Raw genomic sequence first — 26,117 nt, 5'->3', positions numbered from 1 at the left:
AAAGGCCAAGCAAGAGTTTTACTTGAAAACTTAGCTGAAACGCAAAAACAGGAGCGGGCATCCTCGCCAGCAGAGCCGTCGGAGGAACGAGGGACAACGTAAATAAAAACGAAGTAACACATTTAAACATGTTCGCGAAAGATGACACTTGTTTTCTTTCTTAACGTTACGCCTTCCCTAACTTCAGGAACGGATCCATGGTACGTACCCTGCGCCATGCGAGCACTTGAAGTTCCGCTATCCAAAGTCCGACAGGCATACAGCGGGGCTAGATGAACGTGTCTGACAACCAACTGTTGCACTACGGCCCCTTATTGCACTCAAGGAAACTGCTCGTACTCTGACTTCGGCGCAAGCAGTGGTCGAAGCAAAGCTCAGCCTCTCGCCTCAGTCAATCCTGAGCTGGGAATCGGTGCGCGATGGTCGGCCGCCGCTTCGTGCCTACCTGCTAGGTATCAGCGGACGACAGTGGAGCTCGGGCTTCAACCTTGTGGTGGCAGATCGTTCAACCGTCGGCAGGAGACAGGGTCAGCTCTCATCAACTGAGCCGAGGCACCGCTGTGCGATAGTACGCACACGTGCGACTCGAGTTCTGCGCTGTAAACTATGGCTTTCTCGACGGTGAGCGCCCGCGGCTCGCGGTCGAAGAGGCCGAAACCACCAGCACCGCTGCGGCGGCGTTGAAGCTGCCCCGCCGGAGGGGGGAATTCTTCCCGCGGGTGAGAAAGGGGAAGGGGCGCGGAGGGAGGGGTCCTATTTTTGGTGACCCGGGCGTGAGTCAGGAGAAGCCGGGTCCTGTTGATGCGTCCGGCGCGAGCTGCGGCGCCGGCGCTAAGGGCCGTGGTACCGCGACGCCAAAGCGCCGCGGGCAGAGCAGCGCCGCCCTGTGGTCGTCGAGAGAGGACTGGGCGAGTTGGTAGACCGGTGAACAGGACATCTGCTTTGTCTGTGCGTTGGCTTGTTCGCCATTCAATCTTGCGGTCGGCGTTTCTCGCTCTGACCTTCCAGCTACAGGGAGTGCGCGGCACTTGACGGTTGCCGTCGTCAGGCCCATTCTGCACCGGTCACAGGACTCGCAGGAACGAACGAATTCCAAATGAGATGTGATCTGGGCCGGTATTTTGTAGCGATGCCTTTTCCGATTCTATGCTTTTTCAGGCTTTTCGCGCTTGGCCAGTGGTCAGAGCGACGGTCTGCCCAGATTATCAACGGGATCAGGCGGCCGTGTGTGGTGGATGATAAGAATAGCATAGAATCAGGCATAAGGCATCGCTACAAAATAGCGGCCCTGGGGCGCTATAACGTAAAACTATTCCAAACTTTTCTATTCCAATTTTGCTATCAGCCTTCCGCGATTGGTCAAAAACTTTTTGGACCCCACCCTTTCACCTATCTGTCACGCGACGTCACGAAAATCGCGATAGCTCCCCATCTGATATAATGTGCACACACGGATTATATATGATTGGACAGAACAAAAGAAGAATAGTTATTTCTGATTCGACGCCTCTTCGCCATTCACCCTCGGCCATTGGTCAAACGTTTTCGGGCTGCACCCACTTCACCTGCCTCTCACGCGACGTCACAATACCGCAAAAACTCACCGCGTCAAAGTGACGTGTACGTGATAAAGAGGCATTAATATGCTGAACAAAACTGAATTTTCTGCTGAATAGCCGGAGGCTGCCCCGTTCCGAAAGGAATAAAAGATGGCTGGCACCGATCGCTCAGGCACTGGCTACTCGCACCTATCGAAGAGCCTGGGGTTATTTGCGTGTAATAAAACTTTCTACGTGGCCATGTAACATTTTCGAGCACTTTCTGCCCGTTTACGACCTCTTTCTGCCAACTCTCCTTTGCTGAGGATCCATTTTAGTGTCATTCTTATGCTTCCTTTGCATGCCGCCGCGATTGTCGATGAGCAACCGCAAGCTAAGTAAGGGAAAGCGGACCAATCGCAGACGCGGGCACCACCCTCTTGATCCGGTTATCAATTTTCAGTGCAGTCGCTCGTCCCTATCGAAGCCCTCTCCACTTGAGCGTGCTCCTCGCCTCTTCTGAACCAATTAGATAAGACAAGCCGCTCAGTGTAGGCAATGTTATTCGTTTTTCAAGCAAACAAAAGTGACCTCCTATGAACAAGGAGTGCGTTTGATTGGTCTGTTTAGAGAACCCGGCGGGTGACCTCCCGATGCTTGCGTCGGCAGTTACGCAAATTTGATGTCAGGAAATTGGAATAAAAACACATTGGAATAGTTTTACGTTATAGTGCCCCAGGTAACGCCTACTCGCCGGTCGTTTCAACGTCCGGCAGAAATGCTGCAAAGGTTGGTGTCGGGCATGTCAAAAGGGGTAGCTGGCCCACACCGTCGTCCGACTCATCCACGCTAAGGACGTTGTTGAAGGGAGGAACATGTTCTCACCGAGAACGAGGAATACTGGGTTTATTTACAATATCTACATGAGGAGTGGAGAACGTCACGTCTCATCAGTCTAGCATAACTGAATTGAAGCACACCGAGGAGCCGAAAAAGTCCGATCGGTTCTCATTAGGTCCCTAGGCCAGGTAAATCTGCCGCCCCACCTGCGTCCAGTCGGAGCGTCCAAAGCCGCCAAAGGATCCGCGTTAAGGGCGAAGGTGCACGCGCTCACTCCGGCAGCTTTGTTCACTCAACACACAGAAAGCATGGAGCTTCGTAGACAGAGATTGCCACGCTTGACTCAAACTGGCGCGTCTTGGTTCCGGGGATGACCCAGCAATTAGCTGGAGCGTCTGCCAAACGACCGTGGCTGTTACAGGAGTCCGTCAGGAAACGCCGTAGAATGCTCTTTTCCAGGAGTTTCTAGCTCGCATCGTCGGTGACGGCGATATTGAACCGACAATATACACTCGATCCGCCGAACGTGTCTAGCCTTGTTGTCGCCGCAGGTCTGCCCGAGGGGACACATTGTTAGCTTCACGAAGCTATTCGTCGCAGTGGTGTAGGAGGGGCTAGAAGGTCACTACCACGCCGGCGGATCGTAACAGTTCCTCCGTGGCCCGGAAAATCTTTACTGGCCAGTACTGATAACCGCTTGGCAGGAAGATAATGGCTGGTGGCAAGGGGCGTGACTTGCCTTGCAGCAACGAGCCGCAAAATGCTGACATACATCTCAAAACATCTCACAATGACAGTCAGCGGCAAAGCGAACCCCACAACACGGCTCTGCGCGACGATGAAGTATCTTGGATCTCGCTTTAGACACGCCAGGATTCAAAGAAAACATGAGTGTAGCAACAACAAATACTGCATTTCGAGCCGACAATGTTAGCCATCATGGATGGAGTCCTGCTAAATAAAAGGGGGTCGTCTTGGCTTAACAAAAAAATAAAAAAATTAGTTGGGATCCCTAAATGCAGAACGAGTTTCAAATTAGCCTGCATTTTGATGATTTTCAGCACCTGCTTTCGACACTAAACAACACCTTTTCAATAATATGTTTGTCTGTAACCTGGCTAAGCAATGATGACCAACGTCCTATTCTGCTTTAACTCATACCCTTCTAAGTACTCTTGCAGAGAGACGAGTAATCACGGTGGTGCCGCTGTATTTCTCTCATCTAAAATTTCATATAAACGCCGGCATAACTTGGAGTTGAATATTACTAACTGCGAATCTGTATTTGTTGAATTTGATTCCCCCGTCTTTTGATAGACAACAAGAACTTAATGTTTGGCTGCATTTATCGCTCACCGTCTTGTTTAGTTACGGACTTCTGTAGTGCCCTTGATCAAGCCATGGAAAAGATATCGTGCGCTAATTGTAACACAATAATCATGGGCGATATCAACATTAACCTCATGGGTACCACTTCATCTAATTATTCCAAGCATCTTCCATAGTTTTCAGTATGAATGTTTAATTACTTTCCCTACTCGCTGTCCTAGCATTGCCGATGGCACCTTAATTCATCACGCATTATCGAACTTAACAGACCGACCTGATGCTCGCATTGTTACCACCGATATTACCCATCACTACCCTATCGTTCTACGCCTGCGCAATCACTCAACCTTATCAAACACTTCGTTCTGCAGAGTTGTACTTGAAAAAGAAATGTTCCTTGCTAGCCTAACTAAAACTGACTGGTCGGAAGTTGTATCATCTAATGATCCTCAAAAAGCTTTTTCACAGTTTTTAACGACACTTTCATCATATTTCAATTCCAACTCTCATAACCTAAAATGCAGAAAGAAGGTATCATAGCCACAAAATCCATGGCTTACAGATAGCCTTCTGAAAGCAATGCGGTCTCGTGAAGATTTGTATAAGGAAAACTAAGAAACGACCTTTCAATACTAAACTACTTGCCCGTCACAAAACATTTTCTAACTACGTAACTTTCTGCACAGCTGGGAAGAGCGAAGAGGAATTATAACGAACAAAAAATTATAGAATGTGGTAATAACAATAGAAAAATTGGGAAATAGTCAACACCTTTTTAAACCGTAACTCTCACAACGTCCTTTCGAGAATCATTCACAATTACATGGTATACATTGATCAGCTTGATTCTGCAAATCCCTTTTGTGATGCTTTCTTCAATAACACTCCTGATTCCGCCCCATGCGGTAACATGTCCTTAAGCCGTTTACCCCATTCACTTTTCCTTTTTCCAACAACACCTGGTGAAGTAATTTTAATAATTAAGACCCTTAAAGCCACTAGTGCTGGCCTCGATAATGTTAACGCTTACCACATTCAGCTGTCATTAACTTGATCTTTAAAAGCGGTGTTTCCCCACGTGAACTCAAACGCGGTCGAGTCATTCCTGTTTTCAAAAAAAGGTGATCGCACGCTTACAAAGATGTATAGACCCATTTTCGTTCTTCCATTTTTAAAATGAAATTATTGAAAAACTTATCCAAGAGCGTATAACAATATATTTAAATAAATTTATTATTATTTCCCCTTATCAGTTTTGGTTTCGTTCTGGCTTTTCAACTAAACTAGCATTTATATCTCTTACTGATTATCTCAAAAAATCGATTGATGAAGGTAAATTATCAGCCTCGATAGGCCCTTCGATACAATTAATCACACAATTCTTTGCGCTAAACTTGAAGCCGTTGGAATAACTGGTCCGCCTCTACTTCTAATCCGCAGTTACTTACAAGATAGAAAACTTGTCGTTAACATTTCTGAGTACTACCTTAAAATAACTGCTATTAACATTGGTGTACCATAGGTGTCCAGTTAGGTACCCTACCCATTCTAATTTATATTAATGATCTACCTAGTTGCCTCTCCTCGTCGAAGTGCATTCTGTATGCTGACGACACTACTATATTTAGTTCTAACAATTGTGTAACAACGCTCGTAAGTAGGCTAAACGAAGATCTTGTGAAAATTTCCACATGGTGTGAACTTAATAAGCTGCAGATTAAGCATAATAAGGCCAATTTTGTCGTCTTTGCCTCGCATCAGCGGTCGCCTGAGCTCCTTCAGTCTATTTCCATCAACAATCACCCAATCACTGCAGTTGATCATTGCACCTATTTAGGTGTGGAATTTGATGGCCACCTTAAATTTCACCTTCACAAAGCTAATAAAAAAAGAAAATGGCATATGGAATACGCATTTTAATCAAAGCACGACCATATGTATCATTTTCCACTCTTACGTCGCTTTATTATGCTTTTGTTCTATCTCATATTAACTATAGCATTAAATCATGGCGAAACACTTATAACAGTCACATAACTTCGTTGCAAGTCATTCATAATCGAGCTATTCGCCTAACATTTTCACCTCGTAGCATTAGCACGAATCAGCTATTACATGCACATAAAATTTTGACTGTGACTGATCTTGTTAAATATAACGTAGCCATATTTGTTTTCAGGACATTAAACGATGATATTCCAATAACCACCATACCAAAGTCATCCCTTACTAATATAAGCAATACTAGATTTGCAGGCAATATAAACTTCATTTTACCCTTTGTTCGCACCAACTATGGTAAGTAGTCATTACACTTTTCAGCTTTATCTCTATGAAACACATTACCATTTCCTTTAAAATTGCTCAAAGCTCACATATTTCATACAGAACTTAAGCACTTTATTTTAGCGTCCTCCGACTTTCCTATTTGAGTGTAGCATGTGTTATATTCTTAAACTTTAACTTTGTTTCTATATTTGTCTCCCGCATTTTTTTCTTACCTTTTTTTTAATCTCCCTTTGTAGTTTCACCTTTTGTTGAATAATCCGAAGCCGAAGTTTAATGCATCCATCTGCTGCTTTCCTGTTCATTTACGCCTTATCTCCTAAATACTTTTATCATCGTAAATTTTACATGTTGCCATTGTTGTTTGTATTATTAATTCTAGTCATCATGCGCAGGAGGTCCCATTTCAGTTTCTAACTACGGGACCTCCTTCTGTATATGCTTATCAAGTAATTATCCACATTTTGTCATAAATTAACTGATACTGATTCTGAAGCCATTCGCATTCAACTTTCCCTTCTTATGTCTAACGGAGAAGTTGTACTGTGGGGGAGCCAGGCTCCATCGGAGCACGTGGCCACTTTTTTTGTGACACTTGATTAAGCCATGTCAGAAGGCGGTGGTCGGTCTCGAAGATGACTCGCTCCGTACAAGTAGCAAGACCACTTCTGGGCTGCCCAAACCAAACAGGCACATTCTTTCTATGAAGCGCTATAGACTTCCTCTCTGGCATAGAGAAAAAGATGTTCCTCATTATCACCGGCGACCTGACTAAGCACCACGCCCATTCCCCTGTCGCTTGCGTCGCACTAAACTACGAATTCCTTTGTATAGCCTGGCGTGCGAAGCACAGGATGAGAAACTAATAATGCTTTGAAACCTTGGAAAGCGTTCTCTTTGTTCTTATCCCAGTGCACGTTATTCGGTGCGCCCTTTCTGAGTGCCTCCATTAAAGGACTTGCTATTTGCGAATGATTCGGAATGTACCGTTGATAGTACCCAACATGCCCCAAAAATGAGCGGATGTCTATTTTCGTGCGCGGCTGTGACAAATCTCCAATAGTAGCTGTTTTCAGCTCGGCCGGCCGTCTCGTGCCCTGGCCGACAACATCGCCCAGATAAGTAACCTGCGAGCAGCCAAACCTATATTTCCCGCTTTCATCGTTAAGCCTGCTTCCCTCAACAGCCAGAACACCTGCTTGAGGTGTGATACGTGCTGTTTACATCTGTCAGAAAAAATTTCGACATCATCAAGATATGGCAATGTGAACTCCAGCAAGACTTTTAGGACAAAATCCAACAACTTAGAGAATCTGAACGGCCCGTTCTTCAGCCCCTCGTCGTCGTGAGTCCGGAACCAGACATGCGGTGTTCCCCGTCCAAGTAGAATATTACATTTGCGAGTATTATGGCAGGGTCCCAGCGGTTGTTCTCGCTAACACGATCATGCACGCCGAGCCAGTCCTCAACGTCAACATTATCTTGTTCGGAGAATATGCCAGGGCCTCGGGCATTGGTAGCAGTGACGTAATTTGCTGCTGGAGCCGCAACTGTGGTTGCAGATGGGCTGTCGTCACCGGGAACCATGGTGGAAAGCTGGACGGTGCGGCCTCTGCGGAGCTCCGTGACGAGGACGGGGAACAACCTCCACCAAAATGTTACGCGAACGATGGATTAAACACTAAATACTATTTACGAAGCATATTGACAAAAACAACTGCAGCGCTGGCCAGTTCAGCCGGCGCAGCTCGATACTCAGGAGCAGCTCGTCTTCTTCGTGGAGGGGGGGGGGGGAGGGGGGGGAGGTGGAAGGGGCACGCGCATTGTCCAAAAGAAACACGTAATATGCATATTACGTGTTATATTACGTAATATGCATATTACGTGTTATATTACGTGTTAAACACGTTATATATGCATATTACTGACACAGCTGGTGTCACGTCCATGTTAGTAACTATCATCGCGTTAAACCAGTGCCCAAAGGGTTCGGAAGATCGCAAGCTGGTACGGGCCTCCTCGTGTTGTCAATGATTTATCACGCGAACTAACATGTCTTCTACATGTCGTCACTTGGCAGGGGTTGTTTAAAGCCCTTTTAAATTTCATGCATTCCTTATTGTAAACCCCTCATCGTGCTCTCTCTGAAAAGCTTGTGTCTGCCGTCGTCGAGGAACCAGAAGCCACAATATCGATTCGCCTAGCTGTTATGGGCGCAGGGTTCGAGACTCGCACGTGGTGGCACGGACCTTGGCGCAAATACCCGGCGCGCTATCTTCTGAGGCGTGTCAGGTTCCGATGGCTAATTTTTAAATAACGAGGTGAAACATGTTCGTCGCAGCCTGAATAAAGATCCGCTGTTTTCTTACAGTTTACTATGACGGCACATTGCTACCATAAAATAAAAGTGGAAGGCCAAAAGTGACAAGTTTTCTGCCTGTCGCTCTCAATTATTCGTCGTTTTGTCCACATGTATAGCGTGACCACACAACAGCACTTGAACTCATATTTCAAAAAAAGAAATGGGGAGCGTTGGCAAGTGCGCTCAAGAGACCGTCGTCATCGGTGGCTGACAAGAAACACTAAACTATTTTGCGGTGAACATAAGTGCTGAGTAACAATATGGCTCTACACGGTGATTAAGAAGAGAATCGAGCATAAAGTAACAAAAGTGAATTTCACATGCTGTTGCCCATGGGCTGTTCAAGCATACTGACGTCAACAATTCTGGTCGCACTTGCGGTAGCTTCGGTGATGTCCCCGCGGGGAAGTGGTGTGACACGTTTCATAATGTGGCTCGCAGAAACTTTTCGTTTTGAGTTTTGAAATGAAACCTCGCGTACTTCGTAACGTTACAAGTCTACTTCACCCACGTTTCTGTGCAACGGGCACTTGTTTACAGCGATCTTGGTGAGGCAGGTGAAGAATGTGGCGAATGGCTGCACACGGAATCAGAGTGGAGCGGGCGGGGGACGTGCACTCTATGCGGTCTGTGAGGAGAGGGAACCTCGGGCAGTCCGTGTTTACGCAAGATGCAAGCACTGGCGTTCGCGAGGGGGCATAAATCAGGCGGAGCACTTCTCTCCCTTCTGCTCCGGCTCGCCTCGCGGATGCTTTGCTCGGCGCTCACTGAGCACGCCGTGAGCGAGAGGCGAGGGAGAGAATGGAGTGGTAACACACGTCCCTCGCCGCTACTCGCGCGCCCAGTTGCGCCACGAGGTTTTGATTTGGAGAAGGTCAAGGCCTGCTTCACGGGCTTCGCAGTTGTGTGCGGTTCGTTGTATAAATTCATGGCAGCAGATAGAAATCAGTGCCGGGCGAAATGTCCTGTGGAATATGCGTTAAAGTGAGAGGCTAGAATATAAATAAGTAGTAGAATATCAACATAGGACGAATTGGTTTGCCAAAGGCCAAATATATCGTGATTCACCAGGGGGGTTCGACAGGTTCGTGCGCTTCAGGAGCGGCCTTTCCGTTAATGGGAATAAGTATTCCTGAACATTTTAGTGAAATGCCCTCCAAACTCTCAGCGTTCAACGATATCAACGAACGATCCTGTATATAACCAATTCATTCATTCATTCGTTCATTCATTCATTCCCGCGTGCCAGCCAAAATAAAAAAGAAAGCAGGACTGAAATTCAACGAGGAGGGTTTGCACCACATAAAAGAACTACTAGCGTGTTATTAAATTACGGGGTTTTACGTGTTAAAACCACTTTCTGATGATGAGGCACGCCGTATTGGGGGACTCCAGAAATTTGGACCACCTGGGGTTCGTTAACGTGCACCTAAATCTAAGTACACGGGTGTTTTCGCATTTCGCCCCCATCGAAATGCGGCCGCCGGGATTCGATCCCGCGAACTCGTGTTTAGCAGCCCAACACCATAGCCGCTGAGCAAGCACGGCGGATCAGTACTAGCATTCCATGGTTCCGGAGGACACGTGCAGATTTTCAGCCATTACCCAAGGGCCGCGTGCGCCCAAGGTGCCGCTCATACGATCATCTGTCGACAAGCACCTCCGTCAGAAGCACGTCACTGTGCTGCAAATCGTTGCGCTGTATGTTGGATTCCAGGTCACCGCGAAATTTACGGTAATGAGCAGGCACATTTTCAAAGGTGATAAGTTTATGATAAATAGTTGTTCCCGTTATGATGTTGAGACGCTGTGTACCGTTTCCACCAGTGGATGACATCAATGGAACGTCACTGGAATTATTCCAAACATAGGAAAGAGCGCCACGCTGTTTTGTCCTCCCGGATTCCACTCCAGCTCCGGATTCCAGAAGAATCTGTCCCAATGACTGATCAACAGTTGGAGAGTAAGAGAAGCCACAGCCCGCACCCAAGGTTCTGACCAGAGGACTTGTCTTCAAGACTTTCACTTTTTTTGGTCTAGTGTAAATCACTCAAAGCACACAACCAACAGACCCAGGAGACGATGCACAGTGCCCACTTCCAAGCTGGAATACGTGAACCAATCCCTCTTCTCGTTTAGTGTGTTCTTGTTCTTTGGGCCTTTGCGTTTGTGGCGATCGACAAAATGTGCCACGTTATGCGCGGATTTACCTTTTGCACATCGCGTGCAAGTACGTGTACAGCGTATTGGGCGCTTTGCATTGTCGCATCGTCACGTTCCATCCCGCGCGCCTTATATGAGTGAGCGCTCTTCCCACTCAACGAATCCTTCAGCTTGGCAATGACTGTCACGAACGGAAAGAGACGTTCACACAGCGATTTATTTTGTAATTAATTAAATTAATTAATTAATTATGGGGTTTTTCGTGCCATAACCACTTTCTGATTATGAGGCACGCCGTAGTGGAGGACTCCAGAAATTTCGACCACCTGGGGTTCTTTAACGTGCACCTAAATCTAAGTACACGGGTGTTTTCGCATTTCGCCACCATCGAAATGCGGCCGCCGTGGCCGGGATTCGATCCCGCGACCTCGTGCTCAGCAGCCCAACACCATAGCCACTGAGCAACCATGGCGGGTGATTTATTTTGTAAATCACGATATTTCAAAATGACAAGCAGCTTTTCACGAACCACAAATTTTGACAATCGCAATGAACGTTTTTGTTTAGAACGAAAATAAAATTAGAAGATAACAAAGAAAGGAAGGGGGAGGAGGTGGAGTACTTGGAGGCATGGAACACAGTTCCACCTCTTTGGCTGGATTATTTTAAATAATCGTATCCTATGTAATAAATAAATAATAATCGTATTTTAAATAAAGCGTCACCTAATTTTAGGTTGGTGGAAGTTGGTGGAAGTTGCCTGCGCCACAAGTTGCAATGTGCATCCAGCAAGGTACTTTTCAATTTTACGCTATTTATACTGTATTTATTCATTTTAGGGTACACATAGGGATAAACGAAATTGAAGCCAGTCGGTGAACTCGGCACGTCCATACATTGTCGTACCGCGTAGTTTCGTCCGGCGGTATGTATGGGAAGTGTTTTGGGGGAAGACAGCACACGAGTTGTATTTGGTAAAATCCTGATAAATCTCCCGTTATCTACATATATGTTATCACTAACCCAAATCGCCAATTTCACTTTTTTAATGAAATTCTTGCGGGTTAGCAACTTAGTAACCTGTTCCCTTCCTCAGTTTTTTTTTTTTTTCGCTGTTACTTCCTTCGATGTTTTCCTGCCACCTTTTCTAACGCGTGCTGTGACTGCAGTTGTTTCGAACTTGATCTTTCCTGACGACGTCCGTGAGCGTTCCGTGCTTAGCGATCGCGACTATTGCACCTGTTTTTTTTTTCCTTCTTCCGCGCGGTTCTTACAACCGGATCTATTCCCCGAGAATCTTCGAAGCGGCGCGAAAGATGGATTGCTGCCTCCGCCTTGCAGCTAGCTTTAGGCTGAAAATAGTTTTTTTTTTCTCCCTTCGGCTCCTCAGCCGAGGCTTTGAACTTGCAGCACGGTATTGTGCTGGCGCTGATTGCACGCGTGTTGAACCATAGCTGCTCGCTAGTTCTGTTGTGCCATAGCCGAGAGGCTTAAGTGTACTTTGAATATCGCCTAATTTCAGAAAATTCTCTGCAAAATTTTCGTACCATATGAACGAAAAATAAAAATAAGGGAGAACCGCAATTACAAAACAAGAAAAGAAAGCGCGGGGTGGGGGGTTGAATATACACACACAGAGACAAAAATAAATAATTAGCCCGTCGTAACTTTGCGTGCCTGAATGAACGCTTAGCCAATGGTTTACTCAGGACAGCAATAGCAGCTGCGGCCAGTAAAATCAAACGAAACAAGTCTCTTGCGCTTGTCTATCGAGAGAACTCGAGAGCACGGTGCGCTGTTGTCTTCGCTGTCAACTTATATACGTGAAATGAAAACAATTATTTATTGGCCAGAAGCCTATTGCACACATTATCTCCTGCAAGAACTGTGGAGGTGCCAGGGGTTTTATCAAGTGCAACGCAGGCAGTAACAAGTGTGGCCATCGGTTGTTAGCTTCGTGGAAGTGAATAAGAATATACATTTTTAAAGATGTGGAAATTGGTGCGTACAATTTTTGTTTCGCTTACTGATTCGCCGCGGTTATCATCGGGGCGTTCACTCCGTGAGATGCCATTATAAAGATCAAGATAAAACAATGAGAAAGAAAGTGTCTAGCTTAATACGAACGCACTTTCATGCATCAGAAGCTTCCCGTTCGCTTTTTCTTTTTTTAATTTCAGTACACGGTGACAGCGCTTATGATGGTCTAGTTGTTGTTGTTGTATTCGTTATATTTCGCATTATCAATCATACATTCCTTTCTCGGAAAGAAACTATTCACAAAAATTTTTGCGTGATGAGCTTAGCATCTATGTCAATATTTTCTTGCCCCTTTTTTCTTGAATGCGGTAAAATGAGCGCGGTAAAGAAAAGCAATCTTAACGGACGGCAAAGTGACAGAATGCAGGTTGATGGAGTAAACATGGCGGCATCAGTTTTCCTTTCTCTCGAACACACTGCGGGCGCTGGAAGGACGAATGCGCGCCATGCGTAGGCGCGAGAGTGCTGCTGCACGTCGCCGTATCGATTCTGAATGCGCGCAGGAAAAAAGAAAATTCGCGAGTGCTCGCGAATCGCTAGACGACTAGAGCGACTGTAAACTCCACTATTTGAGTATAAGTAGACACTATAGTCATGCTTGTCACAGTTAATGCGCGCACTTTACATTAACCATAATATTTAAATTTATATACTTACAACTTTATGCTAAGATGGGAGTTTTGCGATATGGGAGATACATAGTAGGAGCTTCATTTACTCTAACTAAAAGGCTCTGAATATTTCTATTTTTTTAAAATCTGTATTGTTCCCTCGTTTAGTGGTTTTGTAAGCTAGCTTGTTTGTTTGTTTGTTTGTTTGTTTGTTTGTTTGTTTGTTTGTTTTAACTACGATCTGGAATTAGCGAGCCCTCCAGTAGCCAAACATTCCTCACTGTCACCGCAAATAAACAACAAACAACGAAATGGCAAGAGGAACCAAGAAACCAACAACAATGATATTATCATATAACGATATTATATTGGGCGAGTTGGTTCATATTTAGTATAACTTATTTTTCAGTTGGCAGTCCTGTTGTGTTTGTTTTTGATCCCTGTCCTCGTCTTCTTCGCCCTGCTTCAAGTTATATCTAATAAAGGTATTGTGGCGCAATGTAAAAGATCAACGGAAGAAAAACGTCCGGGGTTCCTTCTGTCGTCTCCTTTTTATTACATATGATCTTTTACATTGCTCCACAATACATTTATCAACAACGACCACCTGCTCTTACTGGAACCTGCTCTTACACTTCTGGCGTAAGAACTTTCTCTCTAATGCAACGCGAATATCGGCAGTGGGGATGGCTCGGAGCCAAGCGCTCACACACTTCGTGGGAACATTATTCAAATCAAAATCAAATCAACTCAAATCAAGTTTATTTCAACATACAACTGATGCTGAGGACCATGGGCAAAAAGCCAGCAAGGCTTGACGTGGTCCATGGCCCCGTTTTACAGGCAGCAACAAATGCAACAAAGGATTAGCACGGTTACAATAGTAATTGGAAAAATAGGATTTACACACTAATAACTGCGATATGTTAATCAGCCTTCAAAACATTTAAGAAAATAGTACGTCCGTACTCTGCTGGACGCGCTTCAGTCACTCATCTTTACAAAGCAGCGCGTGGAGTTTACCTACTCTGCAGCCACCTGTGAGCGGTCGCAATGGGGACACGCAGCTGCAGAATGATTACGTATTTCATTTATCCAAGTAACGTGTCACGTAGCATGCACGGCGCCATTGACCCTTGCGAAATCTCTAGACAATGTAAGGCTTATAATGGCGGTTCTTGTTTACCTGAAGCTGAAATTGCTGTTGGGTTGAAAAGTTCGGCCGACGATAACCATACAGCGGATTCAAAGATTAACAGAAATAAAAATGACCGAAACCTGCTCGCTCCATAGCGGAATGCCAAGGCACTGTCAGTCTGTGAGCCACCGCAGCGCTATATAGCATGATCACAAACGGCGTGTTCCCGCTTTGTTTACTTGTGATTCCGTGTACGCACGCTTCACGGAAGACCAAATGAAGTAGCTTTGAGGACGGCCGTGCTAGTCGCGCTTGTGGCCAAGCAAACTGCCCGACCTTCGCGTGCGCAGGAGGGGGAGAGGCGGGAGAGGCACGCGCGAGACGTTTTCTGGTCTTGTTACCGCAGGAATGTGGCCGCGAAACCCCACCTTGAATCTTTGGGCTCGTGAACTTCGTAGGAGAGATGCCGGTGTGCGCAAATGATGTGCCGAGCATCGTCTCAAGACAGCTCACCGGTAGCGGAGCGGCGACTCTCGTGCGTCACCCTGCCCGTCGGCCAAGAGCGGCGGCTTCGTCGGCGCAGGCACCGCGGATCCTGCTTGAGGGAAACCGTGTTGACGTCTCGTCGACGCCGACGAAGCCATCGCGACACGGCACGTCCCACCCGCGGGCGTGCACTCGGCGTGCACTCGCAGCGCTCCAAGAAAAGATCCCGAATTAGGATTTCTGCGACCACTGGCAGTCGACATCGGAAAGATGGTGTCCGAGCGCCAGCTTTGGCCCGAGCGTGTACCCGGTGACCCACTGTTCTTCGAAATGCCAAGTGTCTCGGAGTGCTGCCAGCCAGTGTTGCTAACGCCGCTCTGGACTCACTGCTCCCGCTGCCGAAGTCCTGCAGGTAGGCTTCCAAGTTAATCGACGGCGAACCGACGGCTCGCCTATGTGGGGGACGATATGTGCCACGAATACTTGTTCCACATTTGTTCGACGTCGCCAGTGCAACTCGGCTCAAGCACTCTCTGGTCGCTCGCAAGCAGCGATTGCTCTGCGACGGAAACGAGCTTCCGCGACACCGAGAGACACCGCTCGTTCCTTGCCCGAGGTGCAGTCGCCACAGGCGCAGTGTACTTGCTCGCAGTGTTGCGCGAGGCAACCGTGCCGGCGATCGCCGCAGGGGCGCTGCTGCGACCGGCGTGTAACACATGTGCGCCGCCGGCGCCGCCTCTGCTGCTGTGGGTCGTGCGCAGCTGTGCGACCCCTTGGCTCATAGTGCACACTCTCCCTTCCCCATGCGCGGATGCTGGGAGAGAAGTCTTCCGCAAACCCATAGCCCGTCTGTGTACCGGCCTATGCGGTGCTATTGTCTAAGCGCGGTGGAAAACGTTGGCAACTGTCGTCTCTCTAAAACCGTGCAACGTTTCCGGAAGCTATACAGCCGGCGGATATAATTTTCCGTCGAATATACGAATTAGATTGTTCTCTTTCACATCGAAGTTTAATACAATCGTCACTGTGTAATGTGCGCAACTTGCGCGATGATCAGAACCACGTTAAACGCGTCCACATGCGGATTGTGATCTCGAAAGCTACTCTGAAATGTGCCTTGAACTTACGTGGTAGGCGCCTTGAGCTGAACCACGTACTTGGACTTTGTAAGCAGCGCTCTCGTCCCTTCACACTCAACGAAGTCTCTCTCTGTCTTTCTCCGCAACAGTGGTCTCGACTAGGCACCCCATGGCTAACTGCAACTGTGCGCGCTACTGTACGTTCTGCGAGCGTGCACGGCGCGTGAACGTGCCATCTCATGTGTCACTAATATCCTCTGGAGCGTGGCAACCTACGGAAAATACCAAATCCCTTCTTCTCTCCTTCTACTCATCTTTCAGTCGTTTCTTCACCTTCCTCAGTGCTGGGTATATCCAATCTGGCTAAGCCTTCCTGTCTTTCCTTTATCACTTCTTTTTCTCTCTCTCATTATCTGGCGCGCGATGGACTGTCATACACGATAGCGATCGAAACGACAGGCAAGGTGTCGGTCAGTCCCGCACAAATCCCAAGAGGCAGCCATATAGGAGCATCTTTCGGCGATTTCCGACACAGATTAAATGCGTTGCGCCAGGTTGTCGCTGTAACGTGCACGAGCCGCCAGGAGCACTTTTTAGTTGTGGACGCACTTCAGCCGCACGCATGGGAGTTGCTCGTCGTGAAATAGACGCCTCGACAGTTCGCCGAAAACAGGACCGAAAACACAAAGCACACATAACGCGAATAACACGTGCGGCCAACAGTGGAGGTCGGACGACTGACGTCGCCGGAGCCAACGTTTCGACAGGCGAGTAAGCTAGGGTTCGGATAATACGTGCGAGATTAATTGTGAACTTCGCCCTCGAATAGCTTGCCACGGTTGTAAATTCCCTAAAGGTGCGCTGTTTTATCTTGCTAGCACAGAATGCCATCTCACTCGAGCGTGGAATTTAAACCTCGAGGAAGACCGATGTACGAAGATGCCTTCTTGAGCCTCTTTCGCCGCTCAACAATCGCCGCCGTTCAGTAGGACTCGTGTCTTTAAGGACTGCAGGCCAAGTTGGACACATTTGATGAAAGGCCGTTTCGACATGTCCGAGCAAATTGTGAGCCGAGAAAAATAAATTTCAGAAGAGGTGGGAGGGAAAAATGAATAGTGCTGAGTCAGCGCGGCAACTGGCAAACTGGCATCTGCATACAACGCCAATTCTTGTCTCGTCTCTTCCTTGTGATTGTTCTGTGTGCTTGCGCTGAATTTTTCACCTTTAGAATACTATGTACCGGGTGGTACCAGCTGAAGTTTGATTTAAATGTCTCATATGTTCTGTTTCCAAGTGTGACACTGCAGACAGGGCGCGTCAATTGTGGTTTAAGTCACTATAAGCGAATGGCTTCTAGAAAATGCGGACGAGCCTCCTAGCGTTATCCACAAGTTTCTGGAGTCACTGTGGGGGCACTGGTGTAGTTTGTTCTCCGGGAGCATCAGGCGCTTTTCTCAACAAGACGTTTGTTGTCTCGTCGCTATAGAAAAGCCAGGACTCCCGCCATTAAATTTTGCTCATGCCTAAGCGTGAAGAGTCTCACAATTACTTTTCTTCCTCGTGCGGGTTATCATTCTTATCTGCAGACAGCGAAAAAGCTGAAAGAGGGGAACAAGGATGAAAGGGCGAGGAAGTTAACCAGTAGTATACCCGGCTTGCTACATTGCACCGGTGGAAGGCCGAGAAGGAACATTAAAATCGGGTAAATCCGACAAGGTGCGAACACACACGTCAGGTCTCAATTCGAATCCCAGTTATATTTAGAAAAGGAAGCGGCACTCTTGTAGTCTTGCGCATAAATAACGCCCAAAGCCAGGGTCCTCGCACTGATTTACTTAACCCGTTGCACTGATTCGAACGCTTTTAGCTACTTCAATTGCTGCCCGAACCCTCGCCATAAGAAGCCACGCTGCTGTGTCGGTTTGGCCTGGCCGTCGCTTTTATTACAAATGCTGGTTCGTTCCCTGCCCCTGTGGCTTAAAAGCGCTGTCGCCCAAACACACTCGTTCTGTGCCAGCTTCACTCGGTCGTTCTATCAGCCATTCGAGATGCAATAGGAAGAAGCGGAGAGCAACCACTTCTTTTGGTTACGCTCCATGTCGCAGTGTTCATCCCCTTGTTTACAAGCGCACAACTTGCGTGTAGCACTCAAGCGCAAACGTGTGGTATACGGGCATTCATGTTGCGAAATACGCCGGAGGTGAGAAGGCTGCAAGGAAGCCCTTTATGGCAAACAAGGAAATCGGCAAGTATAGGCATGCGTGCAGGGCGGAGCAAGTGAATTCAATGCAAGCTGACAGCGTTACATATATATATATATATATATATATATATATATATATATATATATATATATATATATATATATATATATACCTGAGCCAAGGTCAGGTATATATATATATATATATATATATATATATATATATATATATATATATATATATATATATATATATATATATATATATATATATATATACCTGACCTGAGCCAACGTGAAGAGCAGTGGCCCTGGATGACCTCCAACTCCCTCGACGATCCCTTCCCAGGAAGTTAACGGCAATGTTCCTGGCATGCGTAGGGTGGTTTTGAACATAGCGATGCCTCAAAGCCGGCTCAGTAGCCATGACCAGGCGAACTCGGCCGCGCCGAAGATTCGTGCTGCGACGCAGTCCTGATAGCGTATTGAACGCGCTCCACTTCTGCCTCCGCGTTTGACGTCAAAAAGCAGAATTTTCAATGATAACATCAAAGGCTGTTCATTAGTGGCCGCTATTGGCAACCTCAATGATTACTCGGTGCCTCGCCTGCCCATCGCGACCGAAAGGCGTTCACACTTTTCAGCAGTGTGGCCGTTCGTGCCACCACCAGCGCGAAAATGATTCATGAACGCAGTCTGAGACTTTCAGCGTGGATTCGATTGAGCGTGTCTTTCTCCGTGCACTACCATGCTGTCGTCGATGGTTACATGCTGTCATCAATGTGCTTTCAGAGCAATAAAATAAACGCATCCATTAAGTTAAACATCTTCAGCTCATTCGGGTATCATTTTTTTCATACCTGTGTCTTTCATCATTATTATTATTATTATTATTATTATTATTATTATTATTATTCCTTTCCGAGCTTTGCCTTATACCATAGTTCCATGCATTGTTAAACTGCCCTTCTCCTCCTTTTCCTTTTGTATTTACATTACGCTAGGTTTTCACAATTGTTCTTTTTATTCATTGACCTTTTAAATTTATATTCCCTTGCAGTGATTTTTGTTTCTGGATTTTCATTTATGCGGGGCCCAGCACTCAGACCTTATGGCTGAGTGCTGGGCCCCGCAGCACTTATGGCTGTTCCTGGGCACGTTATATAAAAATAATTGATCGATTGATTGATTTTGTTTATATTGTTTATAATGTTTAACCAAGAAAAGCCCGTGACTACACGCAAAGTGCCTCGAGCGGCCAGTCTCGCGGCAATATTTCGTTTACTCGGGGGCGTCTTTCATGCTTGGAAAAGCCCTTTTATGTAGCACGTGCTGATAAACAGAAATCTGTATCGGGAGCTTTTCATGTTGCTCTACGATTTTCTCATTGACACTTTTCATGGAATTATAATATTTGAGAAGGTGATGAACTAATTAAAATTAATTATGTATTAATAATAACTTCTTTATTTCCATCACTGATGGAGGAGACTGCGGGTAAAAGTCGCTTTGGGCAAGCGACTTGACTAGAGCCCGCAGCCTCCTTTACAAGGCAAACAGCGATTGAATAGGAGACATATATATATATACACAGCAATTGACTACATGTGAAATGTGCACAAATATAAACGCAAAAACATAACTTATCTGAAAAACGCTCTTCAATTATTTAAGAAAGATTGAGTGACAAAATGTTCACGCAAAGCTCGTACACCAGTTATATAAATGTCAAGACCTGATTTCAGAAGGAAATTTAAGAGTGTTGGTAGTGTGTATGATATCTTTTGTGTAGAATAATTGGCACGCGGAGTGACCACCTTCCACTGTTCTGTACACCTTGTGATGTAAGAATGTGCGTTCCTGGTGAGATTAGATAACTCATGAAGAAACTTTAAGTTCTCTTTTACCTCCCGCTTGAAAGCTTGACTTAACTTGTAATTATAAAGGTTAAAAACGCGTATTACATTTGCTATCTGAAATAAGTCTGATGTGTGTGCATTGTAAGGCAGGTTAAATAGTATTTGCAAAAATTTTTTCTGAAGTATGTGTATCTTTTCTAGATTCGTATGTGATGTGGTGCCCCACACGAGCAGACAATAATAAAGTGTAGAAGAAAATAGGGTGTTATAAATAAGAACCTTGATTCTGTAAGGTAAAAGATGTCTCAGCCGCACCATCATGCCAACTACACGAGATAATTTGCCCAATACCGATTCTATGTGCATGTCGCAAAGCATATTTTGTGTGAAAATAACGCCAAGTATTTTAAAACTATCTGCAATTTCTAGGTTTACATCGTCATAAACAAGGTTGATGGAACTGGTTATTTGCTTAGATTTGGGCCTAAAGATTATTGCTTTTGTTTTGTTTATATTGATTTGTAGACAGTTTTGTTTTGACCATACATGAAGAGTTTTCAGAGCAGTGTTCGCTTTATTCTCAAGGCTACTAGAGTCAGGTGACGAAAAAATATACTGGCGTCGTCTGCGTACATTACGTATTTCGCATCTTTATAGATATTTACTAAGTCATTTATATATATGATAAACAGGAACGGGCCAAGAATACTACCCTGAGGAACGCCTCTGGTGTTATGCTTCAAATTTGAGCGGCTATTGTCTATTTCAACATATCGATAGCGATTATCAAGATAAGATTTTATAAGGCTTCCACAGTGCCCTCGAATACCGTAGGTTTCAAGCTTATCAAGTAGAACAGAGTGAAGGATGCAATCAAATGCTTTAGTACAATCAATATAAATACCAAGGACAATGTTTCTAATTTCAAATTGCGATAAAATAAATTCTTTTTGATGGAGTAGTGCTAATTCTGTAGACCGTCGTTTTCTAAATCCAAACTGGGCTGGAGAAATTAGGCTGTGCTTGTCAAAAAACTTCGAAACCTGCATTAGTATTATTTTTTCTAGACCCTTCGAAAAAACAGGTAATATAGAAATGGGTCTATAATTTTTAGTATCATTAACGTCACCTTTCTTGAACAATACAGACACTCTGGCTATTTGCATCCGTTTAGGAAAGATAGCGCTTGACAAGGACAAATTAAAAATATAGGTAATGTACGGGGAAATGATATCAAGCACATACTTGATAGGGCGAACCTGCATACCTTCTGCATCGCAACTTGAGCTATGTTTTAGTGAAAGTGAAAGTGATGTCACCTCGTGCTCAGTAAAAGGATGAAGAAAGAGTGAAGATGAATTTCTGTTCGGCATAAATTCACTAATGTCAGACGACGCACTACCACCAGAAAAGTTTACAAGGTAATCATTAAAAACATTTGCAAGAGCACTTCCCGATACTTCGCTCCCCCCAAGTATTAGGGTTTGTATTCGCGGAGCTGATTTTCGACGATTTAAGACATCATTTAACTTTTTCCATAAGGTATCAGGTTTGTTCAAACAACCCTCGAATTCTGCATGAAAATAGGACTTCCTATGGGATTTTAGTTCCTTATTTAGCTTGTTTCTATAAGACTTGTATTCCTTTAATATACTTGGATCATTAGTCTTGACGAACTTGTGATAGAGAGCGTTTTTATAGCTAATACGTTTTAGCAATTCGGGGCTTATCCACGGCTTCCGTAATTTTTTACCGAGCCTGAGCTTTTTTTCTGAAAAATGGTTCTTATATATTCGAGAGACTTCATCAATAAGCTTCATCATTAGGCGGTATGAAAGCAGTAACTTGAATATCTCCAAGTGACGGCAAACAACATTATCTTAGTTCTATCTAGCTACGTGGAATTTGCATATATCTAATGTATGGCTCAAGTTACGTGGGACGCCCTATATATTTAATAACTGTTTGAATACTTCCACTTTCCCTCACATGTGGAAAACTGCTCATGTCTTTTTCTGTATTTAAGTCTGGCTGTAGAACAGATGTCTCGAATTATCGCCCGATTTCTCTTCTCTGTGCCACGTCTAATACTATTGAGCTGGCATTTCACAACATAATGTAGTTTACTCTGAAGAACTCGTTAATTCTGAATCAACATGAATTTTCCGCCGGCCTCTCCGCTATCACAAATCTCGCAAGTTTCATGACACAGATCTCGGCGCCGGTACTTCAAAGGGGGCAAGTTGACACCGTCTGTGACCTGAGCAAAGCCATTGGTGTAGTCTGCCGCTCACTGCTTCTGATCAAGCTTACGCAATTTGGTGTCGACTCGTCAAGTATAAATCTCTTGCGCATTTATCATCTTGGTAGATAATGTTAACTTAATTTCAATGGTCAAGCTTCTTCTTTTTACATTCAAACAGCAGCGTCCTTCAAGGACCAGTATTATGACAACTCCTTCCGTTAATCTTTATTAATTATGTTCTTTCCACTATTCGGAATTTTTTATTCCTTCTAAACGCCTGTAACATCAAGACATTTAAAGAAATTCATACTGTTGATGACTGTCACATCCTGCAGTCTGACCTGTTTACTTTTTCTACATTGTGCAAAGGTAATAATTGACCTCTCTTTCAATGCAGCTAAGACCAATGTCATGACTTTCACACGCAAAACAGTAAGCATTTCTTTTTCCTATTCTGTAGATTCTGTATTGTTGTGTAAGGTCTTTAAGATCAATAATCGGTGTACTTTTGATTTAGCACCCTGCTTTCTCTTAGCACTCTTTGCAGACTATTGGGAGAATTAAATTCTCCTACACCGTTCCGCAAGTTGTACACAGCAATCTGTTTTCCTCGACTCAAATACACGTTGATCGTCCGGAATGACATTTCTAGATTCAACAATAACATTACTGAATGAGTCCTACAAAACGTTTCTAAGCATATATAATAACCGCTTTGCTAAACCAGACACTGAAACATGTTCTAGCACTGTCGGATCATTGTCATTGTCCTTACATCGCTGCCGGCCTAATTGAGCTGATCATCTGTTTCTTTTCAAACTCCATCGCGGCATCCTCACCTGCCCCGAATTGTTCAGTTGTATCATGTTTCGTATTATGCGCAAGAACACCAAAGAACATGGTCCTTTCCATGTCCCTTCCTGTCATCAACAACACACAATCATCCACAGAATACAGATTCCTTATAACGCAGATTTTCATGACCTTGATATTTTTCATCTTGTTCATTTCTGAGATTTGCGTTGTTGTGTCACAGTTTCACATATTGGTCAACTGCCCTTCTCCTCCTTTTTCTTTTATATTCGGCTTGGGCCTTGTTCTATGTATACTCTTCTTCTTCTGTACAAGTGTTCTCGTCCATACAATAAAAAGAACGGCGAGAAACCTGTGGTCGCTTCAGTCGCGGTATTGTAAGCGTAGGTTACAAAGGGGAGAACTATGTCCCAGGTGGAGTTGTCCGACGAGACGTATGTCGTGAGCATGTCGCCAAGAGTGCTATTGAAGCGCTCAGTTAATCCATTGGTCTGAGGATGGTACGCGGAAGATGTGCGGTGGACGACGTGGAACTCGCCATGCAGGGCTTCAACCACTTGGGAAAGAAAGACATGCCCTCTGTCACTAGGAGTTCTCCAAGACTGCCATGTCAAAGCACGAAATTGTGCAGGATGAAGAAAGCAACCTCGCGTGCTGTAGCGGCAGGAAGGGCGGCTGTTTCAGCATATCGGGTGAGATGGTCAACACCAACGATAATCCACCAGTTTCCAGACGTAGTGCACGGGAGTGGACCGTAAATGTCGATGCCGACGAGATTGAAAGGCCGCTAAGGGCAAGGTAAGGGCTGAAGAGCGCTGGTCGAGCGTTGAGGAGGAACCTTGCGTTGTTGGCAGGCTTCGCAAGCATGGATATAAAATAAATTCACGACAAAGCTGTACATACCGCGCCAGTAGAAGCGTTGGTGCAATGTTGTGTAAGTTTTGAGCACGCCTGCGTGAGCACTCTGTGGGTCGACACGAGAAGCAGCGCTGATGTCGGAGCGCACGTGACGAGGTATTACGAGAAGCCACTTGCGAACATCCGGTATATAGTTGCGGCGATAGAGCAGGTTGTCTCGTACGGTAAAATGAGAGACTTGACGGCGGAGCGCGCGGGAGGGCATGGTGGTGGTAGAATCCGACAACACGTCGAGCAGGTTAACAATCCACGGGTCCTTTCGTTGCTCCGACTGCATGGACTCGACGTTGAGCGCTGAGATAGCGGTGTGCTGTGCTGGGAGAGACACTGTATCGTGGGGTAGTGGAGAGCGAGAAAGGGCGTGCACCTCTGAGTGCTTGCGGCCAGACCTGTACACCACCTGGATATCATACTCTTGTAGCCGCAGGGCCCAGCGACCGAGGTGGCACGAGGGGTCTTTCAATGTTGACAACCATCAAAGATCGTGGTGATCCGTGACGACGTAAAAGGGTCGTCCAGAAATGTTGGGTCGGAACTTCATAAGAGCCCAGACTACAGCCAGGCACTCTTTCACAGTGGTGGAATAGTTGTTCGAGGCCTTTGTGAAGGTTCGGCTTGCATAGGCGACAACATACTTGTTTTAGCCAGGCTTGCCTTTCGCGAGCACTGCTCCAAGGCCCACGCCGCTTGCATCCGTGTGTACCTCTGTAGGCGCCCGGGGATCATAGTGCCGTAGTATAGGAGATGTGAGCAGCTGGCGTAGTGTCTGGAATGCGTCATCACATTCAGGAGACCAGTTAGACATGTTGGTGCCAGCAGTGAGAAGGCACGTCAAAGGAGCGATAACTATCGCGAAATTGCGCACAAAGCGACGTAAATAAAAACAAAGGACGATGAAGCTCCGAAGCTTCTTCAGTGACATCGGTTTAGGAAATTCGGCCACAGCTCGAAGTTTCGCAGGATCAGGGAGGACGTCGTCTTGGGATACAACGTGGCCCAATATTGTCAAGTTGCGAGCTCCAAAGCGGAACTTTTTGCCATTCAAGTGAAGACCAGCGTTCTTAAGACATGTCAAAACGTGGTGGAGACGAGCGATGTGCATCGAGAAATCTGCAGAAAACACGACGATGTCATCAAGGTAGCACAGACAGATGTTCCATTTGAGACCGCGAAGTATGTTATCCATCATGCACTCGAAAGTTGCGGGTGCATTGCAGAGTCCGAATGGCATGCCTTTAAATGCGTATAGCCCATCAAGGGTGACAAACGCTGTCTTAAGACGATCGCATGCGGCCATGGGAGCTTGCCCCTAACCAGATCGCAGGTCCAGTGATGAGAAGCACTCGGCGCCTTGTAAACAATCAAGCGAATCGTCAATTCGGGGTAAGGGGTAGACGTCCTTTCCTGTTACTTTGTTGCGACGACGATAATCGACACAGAATCGAATAGAACCATCTTTTTTAGGCACTAGCACAACTGGAGAAGACCACCGACTCTGGGATGGTTGAATGACGCCACGCTTGAGCATGTCATTCACTTGGTCGTTTCTTACACTACGCTGTCCGCCACTGAGACGCGATAAGGGCGTCGTCTGAGGGGAGGCTGGAACGCGATCTCGATGTGGTGGGAAACACCATACGACCGAAGGCGTGTTCCAGAAGGAAGAGCGGAAACTATTCAGGAGAGACAGAAGTTACTCGCGGTTTTCAAGGGAAAGGTTGGCGTCAACGCACATCGGTAGTTAAAGACATCGTTAAAGACATTTACCGGCATTAAAGACATCGGTAGTTCAGAATCAGTTTTATTCATGACAAGTTTTATTCAGGTAGTTAATTGGGAGCTCTGCGGAACCGGTGTAATGAAGTCGAGCGAAAGTTCAGAAGAGGAGCCCGGCACGTCCAAACACTCAGATATGTCAATGGGTTCGACAGAGCCGAGGGACTCGTCGCGAAGGAGAGTGAGCGGGTTTGTGAACGGGTTGTGCACTATAGCATGATTGTTGTACCAGCGGCTACGTCAAGAACGGTGAATGGAAGTGGTAGAGGTTTGGCAGTGAAGAAAAGTAGACGACGACGTGAACAGTACCTGGACGTCGGGCGCATACGGACAAAACAAAGGGACTAGTGTGGAGATGCTTGGCGGCAGGTCAGTATCGGTGGCGACAATAATCTTTACAGGGGCGGGAGAGGCGGCCGGCAGAATGTTAA

The 26,117-nt window shown here is 45.9% G+C and overlaps 1 protein-coding gene across 8 annotated transcripts in view; it reads right to left on the bottom strand.

Annotated features, from left to right (window-relative positions):
* LOC135913610 (BTB/POZ domain-containing protein 6-like) overlaps window positions 1-26,117 on the bottom strand; it is a 202,301-nt gene that overhangs the window by 135,293 nt on the left and 40,891 nt on the right. For 2 of the 8 annotated variants that reach the window (XM_070537832.1, XM_070537835.1), the window contains exon 1: window positions 446-687. The exons of 4 other annotated variants lie outside the window; for them this stretch is intronic. Coding sequence is in view for 2 of the 4 variants with exons in the window: in XM_070537827.1 (XP_070393928.1) it covers window positions 14,736-14,802 (67 nt within the window). In the remaining 2 variants the exon portion in view is untranslated. 2 more of the 8 variants (XM_070537827.1, XM_070537828.1) reach the window with 2 other exon arrangements.

The sequence above is a fragment of the Dermacentor albipictus genome, chromosome 4 (assembly GCF_038994185.2).
Source record: "Dermacentor albipictus isolate Rhodes 1998 colony chromosome 4, USDA_Dalb.pri_finalv2, whole genome shotgun sequence".
Lineage (NCBI taxonomy): Eukaryota > Metazoa > Arthropoda > Arachnida > Ixodida > Ixodidae > Dermacentor > Dermacentor albipictus.
The sequence above is the reverse complement of the archived record's forward strand: the minus strand, read 5'-3'. Positions and strand labels throughout refer to the sequence as shown.